This window comes from Grus americana, chromosome 1, assembly GCF_028858705.1.
Source record: "Grus americana isolate bGruAme1 chromosome 1, bGruAme1.mat, whole genome shotgun sequence".
Taxonomy (NCBI): Eukaryota; Metazoa; Chordata; class Aves; order Gruiformes; family Gruidae; genus Grus; species Grus americana.
Genome location: NC_072852.1, coordinates 87,464,001 through 87,486,258, shown reverse-complemented (window position 1 = coordinate 87,486,258; position 22,258 = coordinate 87,464,001). Strand labels below are relative to the sequence as shown.

The window sequence follows — 22,258 nt, the reverse complement described above, 5'->3', positions numbered from 1 at the left end:
CAGACAGGGCGCGCCGCTCTCGCCGGTTCCGCCGCAGTGCGCCGCGGGGCATGCCGGGAGCGGTAGTGCGGCGGGAGGCACCGCCGCAGCCGGGGGGGTGCTGGGAAGGAGAGAGAAGGCGCCGCCCCCCCGGCTGAGGGGCGATGGTCGGGCGGGTCGCGGGCGGGGAGGCAGAGGCTGTGGCGGCCGGGCGCTGCCCTGCGGACCGTGGCGGCAATGGCGCGGGAGCGGTGAATGGCAGGGCGATGTTAGGCCGCCGGCGGCCGCGGGCCGTAAGCTGCCGCCTGTCAGCGCTGCTGGAAGGGAGCTTCGTGACAGACAGCGGTAAAAGGGACAGGGACCCCTCCAGGGGCTTTTTACAGCCTGGGATAACCTAACGAGCTGATATTTCCACCTTAATTAATGCTTCCTGCCATGCAGGTTACCTAGCTGTGGCCTCAGCGTCACCAGAAATCACAACACCACAAGCGGAGCGCTGCTGTCTTCTGCGTGCACTGAGGGGTACGGGTGAAAAGCGAAGCCATTTCACGGTTTCATGGATGGTGGTATGGTAGTAAGACTGAATGCAGCAGAGTGGCAATAATAGATAGCAGTGGTGGTCGCGGGTCTCATAGTTAGCATGAAAAGCCACAACAGCTGCTAGTCAACATGGTATTGTTGAAATAGATACATACAAAAGCTTGTCTGCACACCCAAAAAAGAGCACAAGAAGATGACAGCAGGAGGGGCAGCCCAAACAGCACCCTGCTGGGCTGCTCCCAGGCCCATCCCAGGAGCCATCAGACCACCAAAGGCCCATCTCAAGGAGCACAGGGGCATGATGGCAGATGGGAACCCAAATTATGGACTCAGACGAAGGGACACCTTGTCCGGGCCCCTCCCGGGGCTATCCCAGGGGAGCCTCAGCCCCAGGGCACCTTTAGGGCTGGGGGGTCGCTGCATATACACGACAGGATGCAGGGGAAGAGCGTTTGGGGATTGCACAGGACTGATTAGGGGATGCTTAGGGGAGGACCCAAAGGTGGGAAAGGGAGGAGTCTAGGTGATTTGTGGAGGAATGAGTGTGGGAAAACAGAGGGGTACAGGAATGAAACAGGCTGGTTGCATGTAAATGATTTGAGATGGTTTCTCTGGCCATGCCCTGCGCTGTCCCATCTTCTCATTGAACTCCTTTCTCACTTTGCCTTGGGCGAGGGATTCTTATTACCACATGCAAGGGGTGCATGCGGGTCTGGATGCCATCGGCTGGGCTGGGTCTTGGGGCCCGTGTGCCCATGGGCATGTGTGTGCAGACGAGTGTGTCAGCAGCAGCGAGGGTGCAGCCGGACCAGCTGGCAAGGGGGCCTGGGGTTTGGGAGGGGGCTGCAAGGGAGGAGCCGGCTGCCAGGGGGCTGAGGGAGTCACAGCAGCTGCTGAAGAGGCTGGGGGGCCTGGGGGTCCCCAGGCAGGTCTGGGGGGCCAGAGCACCATGGGGGAGCTGGGTACTGGGGGACCACAGGAGTCCTGGCCATCTCTGGGTATCTGTGCCTGGGGCAGGGAGGTAGACAATTTGTACCAGCAACTGCAGTGGGGCTGTCACCTTGTGGGCTGCTATGTCTGGGGGCTAGCTGCTGGGGAGACTGGGACTAAGGGGCACCTACTGGGTGGACTGTCTGAGCCCAGCAGCTGGAGGGAGTCACATTGTGCATATGTGTGTGTGTGTGTGTATAAATATATATACACATATGCTCACTAGTGGACCTCCATCCTGCTAAGCTATAGGGGGGGCGGTGGGATGAGGCTGCTTGCGCTGCCTGTGTTCATGTGAGTGTTCTGTGTGGCTGGCCGTGATATCTGTGTGGCCAGCCATGTATACATGTGATATATATGTGGATGCCTACTGGGAATACAAGCTCAGCCTGGCAACTGCTTGGACCTGGGGGCATGGAACTACAGCAGCCTCGCCTCTCTCAGGCAACCAGATCTGGCCCGATTTTCCCCTATTGACAGATGCATATATTTGTATACATATTTATGTATATGTATACATATACAAATATGACATACATATAGTATAAATAGGTCTATTTCATAGGGCTTCTATGTAGCACAGTATTTCTACCCACAAAATTGAGATAAGAGATTAAAGCAGACAGGCAACAGCTTTCTCCGAAAGCATCTGCATCAAAAAATAAATAACAGTTACACTTTTCTTTCAGAGATTTCATGTTTCTCACACCCTACCAGTAAGGACATCTATACTGCAGCAGGAGGTCTGGTTACAGTATTGGTTGGCATTCCTGAGATACCTTGAATCAAATTAGCACAGGTAAGGGCGGCAGCAGAGATCTGCAAGTTCTGCTGTTTTTGCTGAGAGTTTGGTTTCAGGTGCAGCTGAGCTAATACAATGGTGTGCTGCAGGTACAAGGATGAATTCCTGTTTCCTGTCACCTTCGCTTTTGTGCTCCCTTCTCCTCACCACGTACACATTTTCAGGCACAGTGAACTACATTCATTCTGCATGTCTTGTGATACCCTGCCCTAAAAGGCCACCACAGGTGATGCCTTTTTGCAGTACAGCTGTCACCTGCAGGCAAGGATTTGCAAAACTCAGGGGGCTTGTGTTACATGAGGCTGCCCAGGCTGTTTGGGTCTGCATGATCACCGAGCAACACACGGAAGCAGTAAAAAGTGGCACCAGAGTTCAGACTGTCTGGAAACGTAGAGATCTAAAACCAGGCTGACATCAGGTACCAGTAAAATTAAGACAGAAGGTATCTTCGTTTCTGACAACAGCTACTTCTGAAGCCCTAAGTATTTTAGTAATCTGAGTTAATTCAGCTGGGGGACTTTACTCCTAAACCAGTAATATAGAATTTTGAGAAGAATTTTTTACTTTATATAAAAGTGAGACACACAGCAGCATGCTTTTAAACGCAGTTTAAAAGGACAATGACAACATTGAAGGCTGAAGAATGACCCTGAACTGGAGTTGCAAGGTGGAAGTGAACAGGGTAAACATATTACCACTGGCCTCTTGTTTTCCCCAGTGCAATGGGATGACAGAAAAGGTATCACGATAATACAGCCCTTTCTAAAAAAGGCCACGGAGCCAGACTGCTAGCCATATTTAGCACTACTAAATTACAATTGGCACCAGCAAGCCTTGGTTGTCACCTACTGACATTTTGTTCAGCCCTAAAAATGAAAACACAGTTGTCTGCACTGTTTCAAACTATGAGAGTCACTGGGGACTCGCAGATAGGGACAGAGAAAGATAAGGCAAAGCAACAAGTTTGTCATGACTTAGGATCTCAGAGCTGCCGCTGCCACAGCTAAAAGGTGTTTTCTGTGTTTCTGAGGTGGCAAAAAAGTGGTTGCATACCACAGCAGAGTCATGAGAGATGTCTCTGCAGCCAGATGGGGCAAGCACCCATCAGGGAGAAGCCACGCCTGCTCCATCTGCACCCCTGAACCTCACTGACATGTGGTAGTAGTACCTGTATGTCTGTACTCACCATGAACATGAAATGCTCACCATGAAACTCACCATGAAATGTGTTAAGAGGTCCACACTGACAGTAAAACATGACTGCTCTGCTTTGGTGCTACCCTCAGGTTTGGCTGAGGAAGGGTGACGCCGGGAGCTGCACCCTTAAGGCTTCCTCCCAGTGGCTGGTGGGACCCTTTAACTGTGCAGTGGGGGGGGGCTGAAGCCGGGGACTCTCCTGGGGGTCCCCGAGGGGCGGCCAGGCAGACTTGCCCGGCTGCTCGAGCCATTCCCACTGTCCTTCTGCCCACCCCTGCCCAGACAGACCAGAAATCCATCATCACTGTCTGCACCAGCTGCTAGAGTTAGTGACGATGGGAGCCAGGGGCACGGCGACAATTACAACAGCAGAAACCACAAACTGGTGTGGGCACCAAGGGCAGTCAAGTCATAAAGGGCAAACCTCCATCAGAGAGTGGCAGGGCACTGATACAGGGCTCTGGAAAGGGTTTTGATCTTCTCCTCTCGTGCAGTGGGCACGGGGTATTATTGGTTCTGCCTCTTGCATCATCTCTGTGAAGTATCACTCCAGAAGTGACAGTGTTAACAAATACAGTGGAAGAGACGTCTCTGTAAGCTGAGCTACGTGGTCACATGCACGGGTTTTATTTTTAACATCCCAAAACTACTTGATGTTTCTGCCTGGGCTTGCTCCGTGTCCTCCCATTCTCTTCTCTTTCTTTGCTTGCAGTTTTCCCATACCCATCTCACTTCAACCCAGCTGAGCACAACCAGGAGAGCAAGTGTTTGGTACACACACAGGGACTCTATGATTAAGGTAAGGCTTTGTAAATAGACTTGGAGTCTTTATTGGTCAGACCTTATGCAATGTAATGGTTACTGTATCAAGCTACGAAAATCAAGACGTCTTCAAAACAGCCTTAGTAATTAAGATCAAGTAGAATAATCAGACACAAGATGTCTTAAATGACACTCTAAAACAGAGGCAGCTGGTATCTGTGAACGCTTCTGTGACATGCTACTCTAAAAAAAAAAAAAACCCTCCATAATATATTCAGTGGATTAGCAATGGTTTGCAGCACTGTATCTGGGGTTTTAAAAAACTAAAAAGCTGAGTCTAAGATGGGAGCTTCAGTAGCAGGACAGATGAGAAATTAAAAAAAGTCAATTTCTGTAATTTTCAAGAAACTGAGAGAAGTAAGACAAGGAGATACAGTAAGGATCAGAGGAGAGGCAAGAGCAATCTTCTGGCAAAAATGCTAAGACTTAAAATCCAGTGAGTTTTGTACCTTCAGACTGCAAACTATATGTTTGTAGGCCAGAGTGAATAATAAGATGATGAAATAAGAATCACAAGTGTTAGAGGTACTACTGTACCATTTAGAGTTGTGGCTGCTTAGCAGTTTTTATTCAGGAATCTTTTCTCTTTTGCTTTATGACTGAGACCTTGACCAACAGCCTTGAAATTCTCTATGCTGGTCATCTGCCTTGGGCTGGCTTTCTTTTTTATTTTGCTTAAATCATTCACCAGATTATCTCAAGAAGTTTTCAGAAAAGTATGTTAATGAGATTATTACCAGGGAACAAAATAGAACCTGAGCCCAAATTAAAAAAAAAAAAAACCCCAACCAACCAACCAAAAAAAAACCCCAAAGCAAACCAAACCAAACCAAAACCTGCTTGGACTGTTCACTTTTTTTTCAAACTGCAACTGAACTGGATCCTGTTGTTTTAAAGCACTTGCTGAACTCAGACCAAAACCAAACCCATTTGCCAGTTATCGATGCCAAGTGAGAGTTTGCCTAACTGTGTCTCTACCAAGGACAGCCATGGGACCCCTCCCATGCACGAGGAGCAGCAGAGCAGCTCCATGCCACAGCCTCCCCCTTCTCACTGTCCCGCCTGTCTCCCACACAACTCCCCAACATGCCCATCACAAGATCCTGCTGCTGGGCTGCCCCGCACCATACCACCAGCCCAGGGGACCACTTCAGCACCTGGACTTTTTGGATGGGTTTGTCTCAGGTGAGCTACGGCTACATTACACCAGGTAGGGAGGAGCAAGAAATATTGCTGATTCAGGTCTCATAGTGGGGAGTTCCGTGTGGGGTTTCTACCAGCAGTGCCCTGTGTTACCTGTGCCTCACTGCTCTGAATTCTCCCCTACGCCTCCCGTAACAGCCCTAGTGCATTTCACTGGACAGGCAAGTTTTGGTGCCTCTTTACTGCGTGCATGCAGCACAGATTTACCAGGCGAGGGGGAGGCCTGATGGTACAACAGCTTCTCGAGCTCCACAGTCCTGCATGCCAGGTTTAGGGAGCTGAAGAGAAGCTGGTGGGCTGCTGTGGGAACCTGAGCAGCACACGTGCTCTGGAAGAAAAGCAAGGAACATGCCTGATTGATGCATTATACTGTGGACCTACTCTATCCCTGTAATTTTAAAGCATATTTTCTTCCATATAAAGCAAAGCCAACCTGTTCAGTAACTCTGAACCAGTGAGTGGTTATTGCCATGAAACACCACAGCCTCAGCAAGCTGATCCCCAGCTAGAAAATACAGGGAGTAGCTCCCTAATTGTCACAGCATCATCCTTCCATCTTTGGGCTTATCTAACAGGTCAGTTGTCTCACAGAAAAACTTTCCACTCTGCATGTTTTATACTGGGGATTTGAGGTTCACCAGAAGGATTGTCCTGGAACTGAAGTGCCCCTATAAAGCCCAAATGGACTTGTTCAAGGTCTGAGCTTCAAAGAAACTGTCTTGCACATGCTTGCTAGAAATTTTTTAGTATTATTGATGCAGATTTCATCTATACCTTTTATTCTCCCTGTCCACCTACCCTGGGCTGTACCATATTCACTGCCTGACTCATTTAAAGTGTGGCTGCCAACACATATGCAAGATCTGAATGGCAACTGCAGAGCAGGTATGCCGTGATGGCCAGTGAGCCGCTATGCCTAACACCAAGGCGGTCGCTCAAGCTGTAGCTGGCCCTGCAGTGGGTGTTCAGATGTGGAGCTGGACTCACTTAGGGGTCACCATGGTGGCATTCTTGGATTTGCTTTTTATTTTCTATCAATGGACGGGACTTTAGAAAATTTATGCTCCCAAGAATCACGTACAAATGTGGTACAGTACAGTTTCCAATGGCGTAGTGTTTTCTTCCTCAGCTCCAAGAAATAAATATATCCATGAAGCAAAAGGAGACCCAAGCCTGATTTCTTGCTGAGGTTGTTATGTATGTAGTGATGGAGGAAGAGCACTGCATTAAAAGAGAAGAAAATCTCTAGTTTAAAGAGACTTAGATGCTCTCCTAGAAAATGTGATTCTACAGCTGGCTCTGCCAAGGCTTTTGTGCAGGAGGCATGCAACTGCAAGTGAAACATCAGAACCTGAGTATCTCCATGCTTAGTGTGTTTATGTTGTTTTGTTTATATAAAGTATTATCTTTAATTCTATTTATTTTCATCTTTCTATACTTTAATTCTATGTCTGCCAAATAGAAGTAATAGTATCTTTTAACTTCAAGTGCATCTCTAGTACTGCAAAGATAAATTCATTATTGATTGTGAACCCCCTCAGATACTAAGATAGTAAATATATTGAAAAACCCTGTAAGGAAATTAATAACTCTGTATTCACCTCAGGATTTAAATAGCATGCTAAAAATAATATAAACACCATATAGTGAGTAACAAGGATTAAAAGAAATAGAGAATATCTCCTATCTGCCCTATACACTTCACCAAAAGTATTCACATTCCTTGAAAATATTTTTCTGTTATAACTTTATATATAAGTTTAACATTCTTAGCTCCAGCATGTGGATGCAAACTTTCCTGAGATTTTTTTAAGAGCTCCTTATCACATTGTAAACCTTAGAAAGATTGGTTTATGTTCTTTTGCAATCTCATCTCAGAGGCACTTTTAAGGTAATTATCTGGCATTTCTGGTGGCCCTTTTTGATGGTTCTTTAGAATGGGAGGCATCCCTTGGTTCTGTGAGAAGAGCTCCAATATGTCATTAGTATGTCATATGATCAGTCACCTATAGCAAATACCAAATAAGAAAACAGTTGTATTGTTTTGGATCATTGACTGCAACTGAGTTAAATATATATTTACTGAAAATAAATTGTAATTGGTTTATAAACTGTAAGTTATTGTCAGTGAACAGATCTGCTCCAGAATCGGACATATCTGCATTTAAAATAGCAGCTGTGTATTTTTAAACCTTACTTGATTTGCTGTCATGACAGTCTAAAAATAAAGATTTACCAAAGTGGATAGACTGTGGACTGTAATTTCCATCCTTTCTTTCCACAGTAGCTTGAACATGATTCAAGTAAGCATTTCTGGTTTGATTTTTTTTTTTCTAACCCAGCTCTTAGGAAATTTTCCAAGTTGCAGGGAAACAAGAAGTGTACATGTTTAGAGAAATGTTTCATCACCTGACATATCTGTGCATCACCTGCCTCTGGATGTCATGTATCAAACTCACTCGGGCAAGAATTTGTAAACTTTCTGCTCAGGGTTTTGAAAGTTGTAGTTTGTGTATTGACAACAATACCATCAACTAAACCACCGAGCTAACTAGATTATCAGTGAAAATACAGAGCTCCTGATTACTGGCATGTCAGAATGGAAGCAGCATTCAAACCCTTATAAATATCAGAAAAAATTTCTCTCCCTTCTTCCTGTTCTCCAGCTTCACAGATTTGACAATGAGAAGAGAGGCATAGAAATCATTTGTCTGAAAAGAACAGCATATGCAAGTTAGAGATGAGGTAAACTCAACTAAAAAAATACCTGAATAATGATGAAGACTGGTTCTGGATCTGAATGCTCTGATACAGTCATTTTTCATAAACAAAGCTTGTCTTTTCTTTACACATGATTCGGATGGGGTTCACTTCAGCATACAGCAGTGTGAAAGCAGGCTCCTCTCCAGAAACTTTGCAATCAGTCATTTCTGTGGTTTTGGAGAACCATAAGGCCTGTGCCTCAGATTTATTTTTATTTATCAATTATTTCTCTCCGAGAGTTGGTTTTGCAGTGGAAAGTATTGTTCACACATTCATGGTTTTATTGCAGTGTAATGTACCCAGCCTTCCTCTGACCTTATGCAAGTCATAGCTGGGACTATTTTTAGAGATTATATTTGCAGCAAAATGCTACAAGAATGAGAGCAGCAAGGATGCTGCCAATGTGAAATAAATCCATCTGTATCTCCTCCTTCTCTGAGCCGCATAGAAGTATATGTAACTAAACAGCCTAAAGCAGGACAGATGCCATCCTAAACCACATGTATTTAAGGGCTGGATCTGGCTGGGACCACCCTGACCAGCACCTCGGTGTCACCGCTGTGCAGAACCCACAGGCATTGCCTTCCCAGACATCTTTTCTTCTCTGGCATTGTTCATGACTTCCATTGCCAGGGTGTGAAGGTGTGAAAGAGGAGAAGTTAAGACAGTGCCTTCAAGAAAGAGAGAGGAAGCAGCTTCATGCAACATCTCTTCCCCTTGAGCCTGAGCCTGCTTCCCGTGCAGCACAGAGGCTTGGTCACTTAAGCCTGGGGTTTCAAAAGCAGTCACATCTAGGTAAATTATATTACTGTATTTTCTTTAACCTTATTTAAAAAAAAAAAGTCTAAATTATTTTACTGGTCATGTATATTTTTTCCAAAAGCCAAATGAGATTCTGCTGGGTAGTTCCTACTGCATAGAAAGTGTGGTGGGAAAACTTGTTTGGAAACAGAACTACAGTTCCTTCTTATCATTAGCTATTTCCCTTCCATAAAGATTTGCAGTAGGCTGAGCCAAGCTGGAACGCAGCCTCTACAGCAAGGAGCAGAAAGTCCGAGGTTAGGAGTTTTCTACTTGAAGCAGCTCTTCTTTGGGCCAAGTTACTGACACCAGTTGAATGTCTCCAGAGAAGCAGCACCAAGTAGTGACTGAGCAGCCTCTAGTTCTCTAATCCAACAACTGTGTATGAGGGAAAAGCACCACAGGAGGTCCTACATGTTCCCCCTAAACAGCATCTCTTATGGACATTGTTGAAGACGACTGCTGGGCTGGGTGGACCACTGGTCTGACCCAGAATGTCATTTCTTATGTTCTGATATTTTTTACAACAGAAGGCATGTCTCATGATAATCACCATCTCCATTTACTTGCTGTTGGACTCTATGCTTCTATTTTCCCATTTTTAGGAAGGATTAACAGCTATTGCCTGGAATTATTGCAAGGGTAGAGATATGAGCAAGGGCAACTGAGAACTTTTGGTAGCAGGCCTCTTAAGTGCATTAATTTTACTAATTGAACTGATTTAATTGACTTACTGGGAAAGAGCAAAAAACACAATAATGAAAGGAAAGCAGATCAGTGGTTTGTTCTGACAAAAAGCTAGTAATCTGGTAGTGATTTTTATATAAGGATTTTCATACATCATGTTCTTGTACTTCCGTTTTTTGTTGTTTGACCTCAGGAAAATTGTATGTCTTCTTTATATCAAAAGTTTTTAAAGGGAGGAGAGGAAAAATTTTTATATATATTTTGAAACCACGTTAATATGGAAATGTGAGAACTGAAATGCAGTCTTCCTTAAAAAACATTTAGCCTGTTTATATAATAAAGCTGGTTGAAATTTCTGAAACATTTGTTTTGGCATCCTCAACTCATTCTTTTAATCCAGTCTGTTGGTTGCAAAATGTTAAATTCATGGAGCTGCCTGTTGGCAGCTGAATTTATGGAATGGAGACAGCGTATTGTTTATTACTTGCTGCCTGGGACTTGTTCCCCTGTTTTCTGGCCCCTTGTGGTGTCACTAACACCTTCATAAACCAAATCTAAAGCATGATCAACTCAGGATCCCCTATTCAGTTCCAGGTAGTGTTTGACACTGATTTGTCAGAAGCACATAGGATGAACTGAAAAAGTAGAGCAGTGGTCACCGGGTTTTGTAGGATCATGCTCTAAAATAGATCCCAAAGGAATAAAAATGGATTCTTCCTCAAAGAGGCACCCTGTCAAAGGTATGCTCACAGCTGACCTCTCCCCTGCTCCATCGCAGGAAGGGAAAAGCTCTGTTGAGGTCAGACCTTTGTCACTCCCCTTCTGCTCTAACTGCATACTGTGGTGCTGAGCTGAGGAAGTGATAAACCACACCTGCCCTCTTCCCCTCCTTCCTATCTACTCGGCATTCACTGGTGACAGCAAGGGGAAGAAAGGTGAAAGGCAGTTTGTAAAAAAAAGTGAAAGAAAATGGATTTAACTGGCTGAGTATAACCTTGTAACAAGCCTCCACTGCACTCTGGAGCTTCTGTCCAAAATGCAGACCAAAGCATCACCTAATTCCAGGTATTGACACCTGAAAGTGGATGTAGCAAATAAACCTGCCTGAAGGAAAGTCCCCTGCAGTCTCTATTCCACAACATGCAGGCATCAGCTAGGAGTGTAAGGGTATATCAGGAAAGCAAAGTAAAGAAGGCCAGGCAAATTAGCCTTTACCCAAGCTGTTTTGCACACTGGGAACTGGGATCATGAAGATAATCCTCGCTCTCAGCCTTGCTGCTGTAGAGCAAAGGGAGGCTCTTTTTGTGCAACATTTATGTCTTTATGGGGGGATGACAAAACATGTAGGCCAAATGACCAGCTAATTTCTCTAAAGAGGAAAAAGAAACATCATCTTTCCTACTCAAACAGCATTGAGGAGGTGGGAAGCTCCTTCACTGTGCCTCTGACAGTCTTGATTTCAGCAGCTTGGTATAGATAGACCCGATGTAAATATTGGGACAGAAAAGAGCTCACTCCCAAACCTGGCTGCCTCTGCTGGGCTAACAAGTAAGGACTTTATCTATATCCGTGCTGCTGTCAGGCCACACTGTACCATGGGGATCAGCACTGATACGTAACCGTATGGAGCTGGCAGTCATTTGCCTGCAGCCTTATTCCCGCCAGGAATGCATGTGAGCACCTAACGCGTAGAAACCAAGCACGGGCACGGAGGGTCTGTGGCCATTCTTGCTCCTTCAGGCAATAACTCTTGTCTTCTTGTCTTTTTGCTACACACAGCACCGGGCTCAGAAAGCTCCCCCTGGGCAGCACAGTCACTGTGAGAGATGTTTCAACCGGCACTGCCGTGCACCAGTTGAGCCCTCTGTCTCCTGTATGGTGATCAGCTGCCGCTTTCACTGCGGGGCCACCTTCCACATGTGCAAGGAGGAGGAGCACCAATTGCTCTGTCCCTTAGAGCAGGTCTCCTGCCTCAACTTAGCCTATGGCTGCCCTTTTTCCATGGCCCGCTTTAAGCTGGCGAAACACCTCCAGGTCTGTCCAGCCAGCGTTGTCTGCTGCTCGATGGAGTGGAATCGCTGGCCAAACGTGGATTCAGACACAACCCTCCACAAGAACATTATGAAGGAGACCTTCAGCGAAGAGTATCTGGACACAGCCTTGGCTCTCAGAGACCAGAAGATACTTTTCAGGACTTTGAAAATAGCCGACTTGTTTCCGGAGTGGAGGAAAAAAGATGAAGTGCAAGAGCTGATGGATGAAGCCATGGGTGGGGAAGAAGGTGCTGTGGGAGAAGTAGCCTGTGGTCCCCAAGAGGGTGACGACCAGTTGTCCGAGCTTAGCCAACGTGAACGTGAAGATTTGGCAAAGGACAAAGAGGGAATGGATCTGGGGAGTTACAAAACCTGGGAGAATATTTTCAGCAAAGAGCTCCTGGCTTGCAAGGTAACAGGCTCAGCAGCCAGTGCAGAACAAAAGACGGAGGAGGCTTCCAAGAAAACAGTGTCAGCCCCTCGTGCTGCCAGCTCCACAGAGGAGGCAAAGGAAGTACCTGATGGTGCAGAAGAGGCAAAGGACCAAAAGACTGAACAAGTAACACAGAATAGAGAAATGACAGGACTGGCTCCCTGGCAAGAAGGGGTCCTGGAGAGGCTGAAGAAGGAAGTTGGTGTAGGTGATTACAACATGTATCTGGTACATCATGGGGGAATGCTCATCCGGTTTGGCCAGCTAGCTGCTTGCACTCCCAAAGAAAAAGACTTTGTCTATGGGAACTTGGAAGCTCAGGAGGTGAAGACTGTCTACACCTTCAAAGTGCCAGTTAGTTACTGTGGCAAAAGAGCACGACTAGGAGATGCACTGGGCCACAAGATACCAACTTCAGACAAGTCGGTGGATACCTCAGAATTGGGAATAAACCTAGAAGAGCTACCTAAGGCAAATATAGTTAAAGCCACACTACTGTGTGCACTGGAAAAAGAGTTGAAAGGCCATGAGATCTCTGAAGCAAGGGGTATCGATGGACTCTTTGTGGATTTTGCCACACAGACATACAGCTTTCCTCTGGAGCCCTTCTCCTCCAATGCAGTTCTAGCAGATATTCTGGATGAAGAAAGCCCACCAGAACTCCACGTGGAGCTCTACACTGAAAGCGTAACCAGAAGACACAACAAAAGCAGTTCAGCTTTCACATTCACTTGCAGTCATTTCTTCAGGAGGGACGAATTCCCGTTCCACTTCAAGAATGTGCACGCTGATATCCAGTCATGTCTGGATGGGTGGTTCCAGCATCGCTGCCCACTGGCCTACCTGGGATGTACTTTTGTTCAAAATCACTTCCGCCCCGATGGACTTAAGGCCAAGGTTATATACAGCCAGCCTCTCAAGACATTTGCTATTAAACCAGAGGTGGACACCCTCCTTGCTGAATCAGGGAAGTCTAATTCCACAGAGGCTAGTCAAGGGAGAAATAAAGACTCACTTAGCAGCCTCCCAGTGGAAGTGCTCAAGTACATTGCAGGGTTCCTGGACAGCTTCAGTTTATCTCAGCTGTCGCAAGTGTCAGTGCTGATGAGGGACATCTGTGCCACCCTTCTTCAAGAGAGGGGAATGGTCCTGCTGGTCTGGGAGAAAAAAAGATATTCCCATGGCAGCACTTCATGGAAAGCTCGCAAAAAGGCAAGTGACTATGACATTGGGAAAAAAGTCAGCCATGGGTCTTCTACAGATAAAACACAAGCATGGCAAGGGATGCTGCATATAAGCATGCAGATATGGGGAAGGTTCCTGAGGTTGTAAATTTGCACCACAGTTGTCAGGGGTCAGGGCTGTAGAATGCAAAGGTACGAAGGTGTAAATGGACATCTTCTGACTAGCTGAAAGTCTCCTTCCAAGCTTGTCTTGGATACGTGTTTGCATGTGCACCATTTTTAGGCACTGGGAACTGAGAATTCCCTATATTTAAAGGTTACACATTAATTTTTTAAAAACTTGAAGCTCATACTGTTTTTTATTCTTTACAAGCTGATCTAGGGTATGTCAAAACTAAAACATGCTTTAGAACACCAAAAAGGTAAAGAACAAGGAGACGTGGCTGTGAAAGGAGCTCAGACATTCGCATCAATCCCCAAGGGCTTTCATCATTAGTAGTTCACAGGATTGCCATCAGTGTCTGACTCATTGCGTTGTGAGCACCTGAGGGAGCAGCATGGGCACAGGAAGCCTTTTTCAGCAAAGCTGGTCTTCCACTGTTTGTGCTGGAAAATTACCAGCCTTATTGGCTGTTTCACAGAATCACAGAATGGTGGGGGTTGGAAGGGCCCTCTGGAGATCTAGTCCAACCCCCCTGCTAGAGCAGGATCACCTAGAGCAGGTTGCACAGGATCACATCCAGGTGGGTTTTGAACATCTCCAGAGAAGGAGACTCCTCAACCTCTCTGGGCAGCTCGCTCCAGTACTTGGTCACCCTCACAGTAAAGGAGTTTTTCCTCATATTCAGATGGAACTTGTGTTCCAGTTTGTGCCCATTGCCCCTCGTCCTGTCACTGGGCACCACTGAAAAGAGTCTGGCCCCATCCTCTTGACATCCACCCTTTAGATATTTGTAAGCATTGATGAACTCCCCTCTCAGTCTTCTTCTCCAGGCTTTCTCAGCCTTTCCTCATATAGGAGATGCTCCAGTCCCCTAATCATCCTTGTAGCCCTCCGCTGGACTCTCTCCAGTAGTTCCATGTCTTTCTTGAACTGGGGAGCCCAGAACTGGACACAGTGCTCCAGATGTGGCCTCACCAGGGCAGAGTAGAGGGGGAGGATAACCTCCCTCGACCTGCTGGCCACGTTCTCCTTAATGCACCCCAGGGTACCATTGGCCTTCTTGGCCACGACAGCACACTGCTGTCTCATGGAGAGCTTCTTGTTCACCAGGACTCCCAGGTCCTTCTCTGCAGAGTTCCTTCCCAGCAGGTCAACCCCTAAACTGTACTGGGTGCTTGGGGCTGTTCCTCCCTAGATGGAGGACCCTACACTTGCCCTTGTTGAATTTCATTGGGTTCCTCTCCACCCAACTCTCTAGCCTGTCCAGATCCCGCTGAATGGCAGCACAGCCTTCTGGTGTGTCAGTCACTCCTCCCAGTTTCGTATAGTCAGCAAACTTGCTGAGGGTACACTCTGTCCCCTCGTCCAGGTCATGGATGAACATGTTGAATAAGACCAGACCCAGTACCGAGTTTAGGCAGTCTGAAAGAAATATGTAAACACAGCTCAGTCTAAGTTCTAGTTGAACAATAGTTATTACAGGTGTTTTTTTCTAGCTGATAGCCTTGCAGCTGCTCTAACATAAAACTGTTTGAAAGAATAACATGAGACACCCCAGCATGACCAAGCAGACAAGACAGAGAATTAGGAACAAATAATTTAGAGATCCAGGGAAGACTCCCAGAAATTATCTAAGGACTTGGCTTTCAAACAGACCCCTGAAGATCTCCACCCATTGATTCTTATCAAATGGAAGCTTGGCAGTTTATGACTCATTATTAAGAGAAAGTACTCTCTATTAAAAGAAAACATGAAGTGTGGTGAATTCAAAATCTGTGTAACAAAGTTTGGTGGCTGCAAGTTGAATTAGCCCAATCCAAAACAGGAATTAGCCACTGAAATAATTTACTGGAGGATGTGGCTTCCTTCAGTAAAAGGAAGACATTCCGGCTGAGCAATCATACAGCAATTAACTTCAGTTATTGCAGGGCAATTTCAAACCAGCAGCATTGAATTTAAGGACTGTCTAACTCTTTTCATGTTAGCTCTCTGTACTGACCACACAGGAATCTTGTTTCCAATGCACAGGCTCTGCTTGAAAACATTCTGTTTGTAATTAGTCTGAATTTCTTGACTACTGTGTATAATAGCTATCATTACTTAGGACTAGGAGAGGGTCAGGTAATCTTAAGTGTAGCACACCCACATACTGTCTTTCTTCCATAGGAAGAAACATTTTTAGGGAGAAGTAATCTACTATGACTTTAAAAATGCATTTGATTTAATGGTATACAGCAAATATTAAAGTGACTTAATCACAGTCTTATCCCTACATGGTAGTATATCACTAAACGGTACATCATACCACTGCAAACAGAATCAGAAAATTTTAACTACACTTTTTTTTTTTTCAAGCTTGCATGTCCTCTAGAAATAACTTTAATCTTAGATTTCCCAGGCTTGTTCTGGGGTGGGGTGAGTAACAACAGTGTTGTAATGTTAATTAGTTTGAAGTTGCTGATAAGATGCTTTGGAAGGTCTTTATGAAGTCAGGTTTCTTTGAGATATATATCACAGAAACATGCTGTAGTCATTTTGCCTTATAAACATCTTGGATCACACTGTACATGTGATGGAGTTTTCTACAGAGGTGCGGTGGTTGGGTGTCCTGGATTTCCTCATACCCCGCACTGGATTGGCACCAAAAACTGTAGAAGAGTACTTTCCCATTAAAAATGGCAGGTGATAACTAAAGCCGCAAAACCAGCAAGTACAAGGTACATAACAATACAGACCCCATTTTTGCTTGTTATGCCAGCCCTGCACAATCAGATGTTCACTAGCCTGTCCGGTACAAGTAATGCACACCCACTATAAGCGTATATAAATTTTTTAAATCCTCTTCTATTTTTACCAACGTTCCCATTTTCTCTCCCGAATTTTTCTCCCCTTTCCCATATTAGATCTGGCAGTTCAGCAGCCTGTTCTCCAAAGTTAACAAATGGCAGCGCAACGACGTCGCGTGCATGTCAGAGCACCTGAAGAATTGTCCCTTCTACCAAGTGGAGCACAAGAAGGACCCCGTGCTGCTGACAGGCATGTGCGAATCTCGAGAGCAAACTCAGAAGACTTTAGTTTCTACTTTCAAGCGTAGAGTCTGAACAACCTGCTTCCCCTCTGCCACACTCTTTTCAGGGCCCTTGAAAAGAAGATTTGGGAATTTGGGTGTAAAGATTGTTGCTTCCAACTCTCCTTTGGGCGTACAAAACTGGCTTCTCCCCAGCTGCGTTTGAAACATCCTGCATCTTTTTTTTTTCCCCCCGCATTAATTTAACTGTTAAAACTTCATCCACTGCTCACTGATATCATGTGCTTTCTGTTTATGTTTCTGTTCCTTGCTTAATACAGCATCCCGAAGAAAGCAATAAGGATCTTGTTTGAAAACAGCATCTTCGCAGCCTTGAAGGCAGGCTGCTGCTCCTGTACCATGTCCCTGAGAGAAGCAAGAGCACCTAGCTTGACTAGGTCCGAAACACCTTAGTTTTGGCTGGAAAGCCAAGTTCTAGGAGCACAGGTAGATGCCCTCCTGCCTGGCAGACCTAGGGACTGCTAGTCTGTTCTGAGACGTGGGCAAAAGAAAAGGACCCCCCAGAATTAAGTGAATTAATTAGAACTCCAGTGAGGACTCAGGAATTCACTGTGCAGCCACAGACCATCATTTAGGACCTCGATTCAGGCAAGAGTGCCTAGTTAGGCACAAGCCTACAGCTGAGCTCATGGGAGCACTCAATCCAAACCAAAGCAAGTAAACATGCTCTTTGTTAGAAATAACCAACTAGCAAACAGTTTGAGGGGCTCAAATGACTTTTTATATTTTTCAGTTAACAACTTTCTCTGTTTTATTTAAAAATCCATTAAAGCTAACAAAGAATATTTGAAGTAATTTATAGAATGCCTTACCTACTCAGTTTTGCAGTTGTAAATTGCAAATTGTAATTGTAAGCAACTGTAAACAATATGTCAAATAAATATTATTCTTTTCTGTAGAAGAAAAGACATTCAGCAACCCATTCAGTAACAGTACAGATAATGTTTGCTTCAGTTAAATGGGCTGGAGTATAAGAATTTTTTCTTTTTTTACAGAGCAGGAGAGTGATTAGGATGTGGTTTATTTTTTAATAAATACACTAATTTAAAAACTGAATGGGCTTATTAAGGCAGCAGATGAGAGAAAGCAGGCATGCTACCAACAACGTCTGTCTTATTACACTATTTAAACCCATTTCAGAGGCGCTAGTTAGAAATGCCATCGTTGTGGTGGTGGGTGGGATTCTTCTGAAATGGCCGTAAACCAATTCGGCAGCTTACAGCCACTGCACAGCCACAGTGGTGCCAACTCATGACCCTTTCTTTTTTAAGCTCGTAGCTAGAAGTGCGAGCTCGGGACATGAGGTCTGGCTTTCATCTCACCATCTCAGGCAGGAGAACCTCACCAGGAGCTCGGGCATCTGCTGGCCTGGACCACTGTTCTCCTCACCTGCGTTGGCGAGGTGAAAACTAGCCCAGGTGGACGGACACACGCCACACTTGCCACCCCTGGTCTCGGTGCAGATCTGGGATGAGACGGCTATGCAAGAAGGAGCCCTCTCTTACTGATAAAGGTTGCTGATGAACCCGAGCTGACTTGGTAATCGAAGGCATGAATTGTGTGGTGACCGAAACCATGCCGAGTGCAGCTCGTCCTTGTCTACACTTGCAGCTTAAGTGGTCCCTGTAAGATTTTTAACCATATGACAATGTTTTTCTTCTCCAGACACATGCCCTCAGGAGCATATCATCTGACTTGTGGGGGACAGTGGATTGGTCCCAGGAGCAGGAGTAGCAGCAGTTACTTTTTTTTTTTTTTTTAATGCTATTCTGTTTTCTGTCCCTAGAGATCCTTTCTGGGAAGTCTCATAATGCTTTACACGTGAGAACAAACTTGTCCATGCAGATATCCTGTGGAAACCACAACAAGTAGCATCCCAGTATTATGCAGAGGAAACCGAAGCAAATGAACGCAGGGAACCTAAACTGGGTCAGGAGCAGTTAAAGCTGGGTACTGATCCTTCATCCTGTGGCTTAATCCACCGGGCAAAAACAAGCTGGCCATCCCTCAAAGTTGCTTACAAAAGTTCACCTGTCCTTAAAACATCCCATATAAGTTGCCCAATATTATCACCTCTGTTTTACACAGGGAAGTTGACAGAGGTGAGAACATACAGCCAGACTTCTTAGACTGGTCTCTACATCAGCGCCTCATCCTTTGCATATCATGTACTTCATTTTGAAAGATGCTGAGCACCCAAATGTAGCTGCAGACCATGGTATCTGCAAATGTATGTCCAAAAATTAGGTGCTAGCATCTATGCTGGGTGCTTAAAAATGGACTCACTCAAAATTATGGATAATTTGGGGAGGCAGAAAAAAAAAGATGCTTAAATAATAGGGTCTCAGAGTAGTCAGTGCTCAAGGCTGGTGTAAGAGACCATGAAAAAGTTGAACCTGTGAACCATCTCTCACCTGATCAGCCCCTTGGCCACTGTAAACTGGTGTAGCTGCCCTGAAATTGTGGCTTATGTTAGGTATGAATTGGGCTCGTTTTACCTTTAGTGCCAGTGTCACCATCACCGCTGCTATTCCACTTCTGGCTTCCTTCTGTCGATGCCAGAGGATTTTGTTCTTGTATCTCCCTGCTCCTGGAGATTGCATGACTTCAGTTCCAGCCTTATTACCACTGATCCTGCTTCTTCCCTGTGCAGGAGGTGCCGGAGTCAGACTACAGGGAGGATGCAACCTTTGCAAACGTGGTGGTTCAGAGTGCAGGTCGGAGATAGGAACGTCGCAACCTCTACCTCTTGGGATCGGACGGGGTGCATATACAACATCTAGGAGAAGGGATCCTTTTCCTTCTGTTACTGCTGGAGAGACACAGGCTGTTAATTCACAGAGAGAGAGAGACAAATTCACCCCTGTGAATATATAGGTATACTTTTGTAAACTGTAAATTTGGTTAAGTAACCTTCAGCATACACAGTGGAAGCTGAAAATCCAGAGTCATCTTCAGGTTAGTTTGGTTAACCTGACCCTGGAAGAGGGAAAGCTGTACAGGGAAGTGGAGATCACCCTTATGCCGGTGCTTACACACCTGGCAAATGTCAGCTGGTAGCCACTACTTAATCTTGCATTTAACACTAGTGGAGAGCTGTGGGCTGGTGTCGGATGCAGTTTAATTAATCAGAGGATGCATGCCAAGCTAGCTCAATGTCGATGGTTCTGCTCATTAGCAGAGTCGGTGGAAGCTTTGGGGAGCTGCAAGGAACCGAATTTGTCTGTCCTGATTATCTTGGTGAGCACAACACTGGCTTATTTAAAAGCCAAGTGGCTTTGGTTTGGGTTGGGCAAGTCCTTAGGCTCCTAGTTTAAGCTTGTAACTTGACCGATGGAAAGTTAAAACTCTTCCTAAATTTGACCCCGTTTGTGCTGCCCACAAGTCTTGTGAATGGCAAGAGCAATACTCTGCACGCTCCAGGCTGACATGTTTTGCGGCATTTCCTCTTGTTGGAAGAATGGGAACTGAAATGATGGCATCTTGGAAGTCAGAGACGTCTGAGCAGGGCAAAAAGGCTCCAGACCAGAGGACATAAAGACAGGAAACAGGAAAGGTAATGGGTTTGGACAGAGGAGACCTGTCTGATTGTAGGTGTCACTGGGGAGAGGCAAGTGGAGAAAGGTAAAAGGGCACGCAAATGAAGGGAAGTGGGATGTGGAAGAGGTGACGCGGCTACAAACGGTTTAGGAGGAAACGGTTCAATTTGACAGACACTAAGAGGATAGGAGTGACATTTAGGAGAGTGGAGATATAAAACGAATGGAGAATTTCTTTTATTTTACTTAGTTTCAACTGACAAAGTAAGATATTTGGATGAGCCTGGTGAACTCAGTGAAACGCAGACTCTGTTTTGAATTGCAATTTATACAGTGGACCTCCCTCTGTGGCATAGCCTCTCTTCTGGGTTAGAGTATTCAGCCAGCGAGTTGTTGACACGTGAGCTGAGAGCCCACAGTAAAATCACAAAGAGTCACAGATTTTGATGTTCCTGTACGCTCATCATTTGCTGCCAACAACAGAATTTCTGGATAAATGCTTCTTCTTGAGGAAGGGGCTGGAAATTCCCAATCAGTGTTATAGAGTACCACGGGGCAGATGATAATTCTTAAGGGGTGGAAGGGTAGGTCATCTACTGACAGGTACTGTAACTCCAGGTTGGAGGGACAAATTATTTGCCAGGCCTCCAACTCCCAAAACTGAGTGAGCACAGATAAGGTGAAGTTTATCTGAGCTGTGTTTGTTATTTTACAACACTCTGTAACTCCTTGTTGCTTTCTTAAGAATAAAAATTATTATGGTTTAAAAAAATCCAACAAAATCCACGTCTTAGCTTGTTTTCTTTGTTTCATCACATTAACATTTGCTTTATTTTCAAAGCAGATGTGGTAATTCCTGTACCTTCATATTCACTACACTCCTTTCCTCTGCTCCACTCTTCAGTATAATTTTCCTGGTTGAAGATGAAGGCTATGTATCAGCAACAATTATTTTTGTATTTTTGACCCCATCTTCTTTGCACAGCCACTTTCTCCTTCTTCAGGTATTTACTTATATGAAAAACTTTCTCTTCTTTTAAAAATCCATTTTCCATGTTGATATTGCATTACATATACAAACATTTGAAGAAGAGTTTTCCTTGCCGATCTCTCTCCTTACTCTTCACCTATTTTTAATAGTCTTGTGGATGTTCAGCCAGGTAGCTACAGAGGGATTTTTTGCTTCTTTACTTGGGGTGCAAGTTCCGCAGTTGCTGTGCATCACCCACAGAAATTCTGGGCTTTTTTCACATCCAGTTTCCTTACTGATACAGTCCATGTTAAAGAGTTTTCTTAACTTCTTGGGGTTTTTTTCTTTTGAAACAAAACCTTCATGTACAGTACAGGCCTATACCTATTTAGCTTCCCTAGTCCATATTTAGCTTCCCACTTAATTTGTATGTAAGGAAATTATGATCACACGCTCCAAATTTATTTTTGATGACCACCTGCTCTATGACTTAATTGCTATTTACAGCTAACAAATCTTTTGTAGGTTCAGTGATGATTTGTGAAGGAATTTGTCATCTGTCATATTGAGAATTACAGCCCCATTATGATTATCAGAGATTATTCTCTGGTCCATAACTCTGACGTTAGTTTCCCCATGGCAGCATAGTTCCTACTGGGATTTATCTCTTTTAATATTAGCTCTCTCCCTACATGTGCAGTTATGAACTTGAGCGGTTCACAGCTGACTTCAAGCTGCGCTGGGGAAAAGCCTCTTTTAACTTTCTGAGTTTCACCTAAACGACCTATAACATCATTTGTGTGATGCTAATGCCCTATTTTTATCTTCTTTTCTATCAGTCCTGAACAGCAGAATATTTTAATGCCAGGCATGACTGTTATTCTACCATACTTCTGTTACTTGCATGATAGCTAGTTTACACCCCATATTAGTTGCTCACATTTCTTTCCTATCAATATCTGGAAGGCAGTTAGAAAGATAATGGAGCCAAAGTCTTCTCAATAGTAGCAGCGATATAACAAGGGGCAACAGCAACAAGCTGAAGCTTGGGAGGGTCGGGCTGA

At 45.0% G+C, this 22,258-nt stretch overlaps 1 protein-coding gene across 3 annotated transcripts; it reads left to right on the top strand.

Annotated features, from left to right (window-relative positions):
• The first annotated feature begins 172 nt into the window (after positions 1 to 172).
• Positions 173 to 21,006, top strand: FBXO40 (F-box protein 40). 3 transcript variants are annotated; one of them, XM_054818746.1, is made up of 6 exons: positions 173 to 324; positions 421 to 501; positions 2,199 to 2,308; positions 4,221 to 4,307; positions 11,564 to 13,462; positions 16,501 to 21,006. In XM_054818746.1, the coding sequence occupies exons 4-6, from the start codon at positions 4,299 to 4,301 to the stop codon at positions 16,696 to 16,698; spliced, it is 2,106 nt and encodes a 701-aa protein (XP_054674721.1). In that variant the 5' UTR covers positions 173 to 324; positions 421 to 501; positions 2,199 to 2,308; positions 4,221 to 4,298; the 3' UTR covers positions 16,699 to 21,006. The 3 variants fall into 3 exon arrangements, 2 of the variants coding, with proteins under 2 accessions (XP_054674721.1, XP_054674734.1); XM_054818759.1 differs by lacking the exon at positions 421 to 501 and having other exon boundaries at positions 180 to 324; XR_008576149.1 differs by lacking the exons at positions 173 to 324; positions 421 to 501; positions 2,199 to 2,308 and having other exon boundaries at positions 4,147 to 4,307; positions 16,501 to 18,635; positions 19,339 to 21,006.
• Positions 21,007 to 22,258: the final 1,252 nt, after the last annotated feature.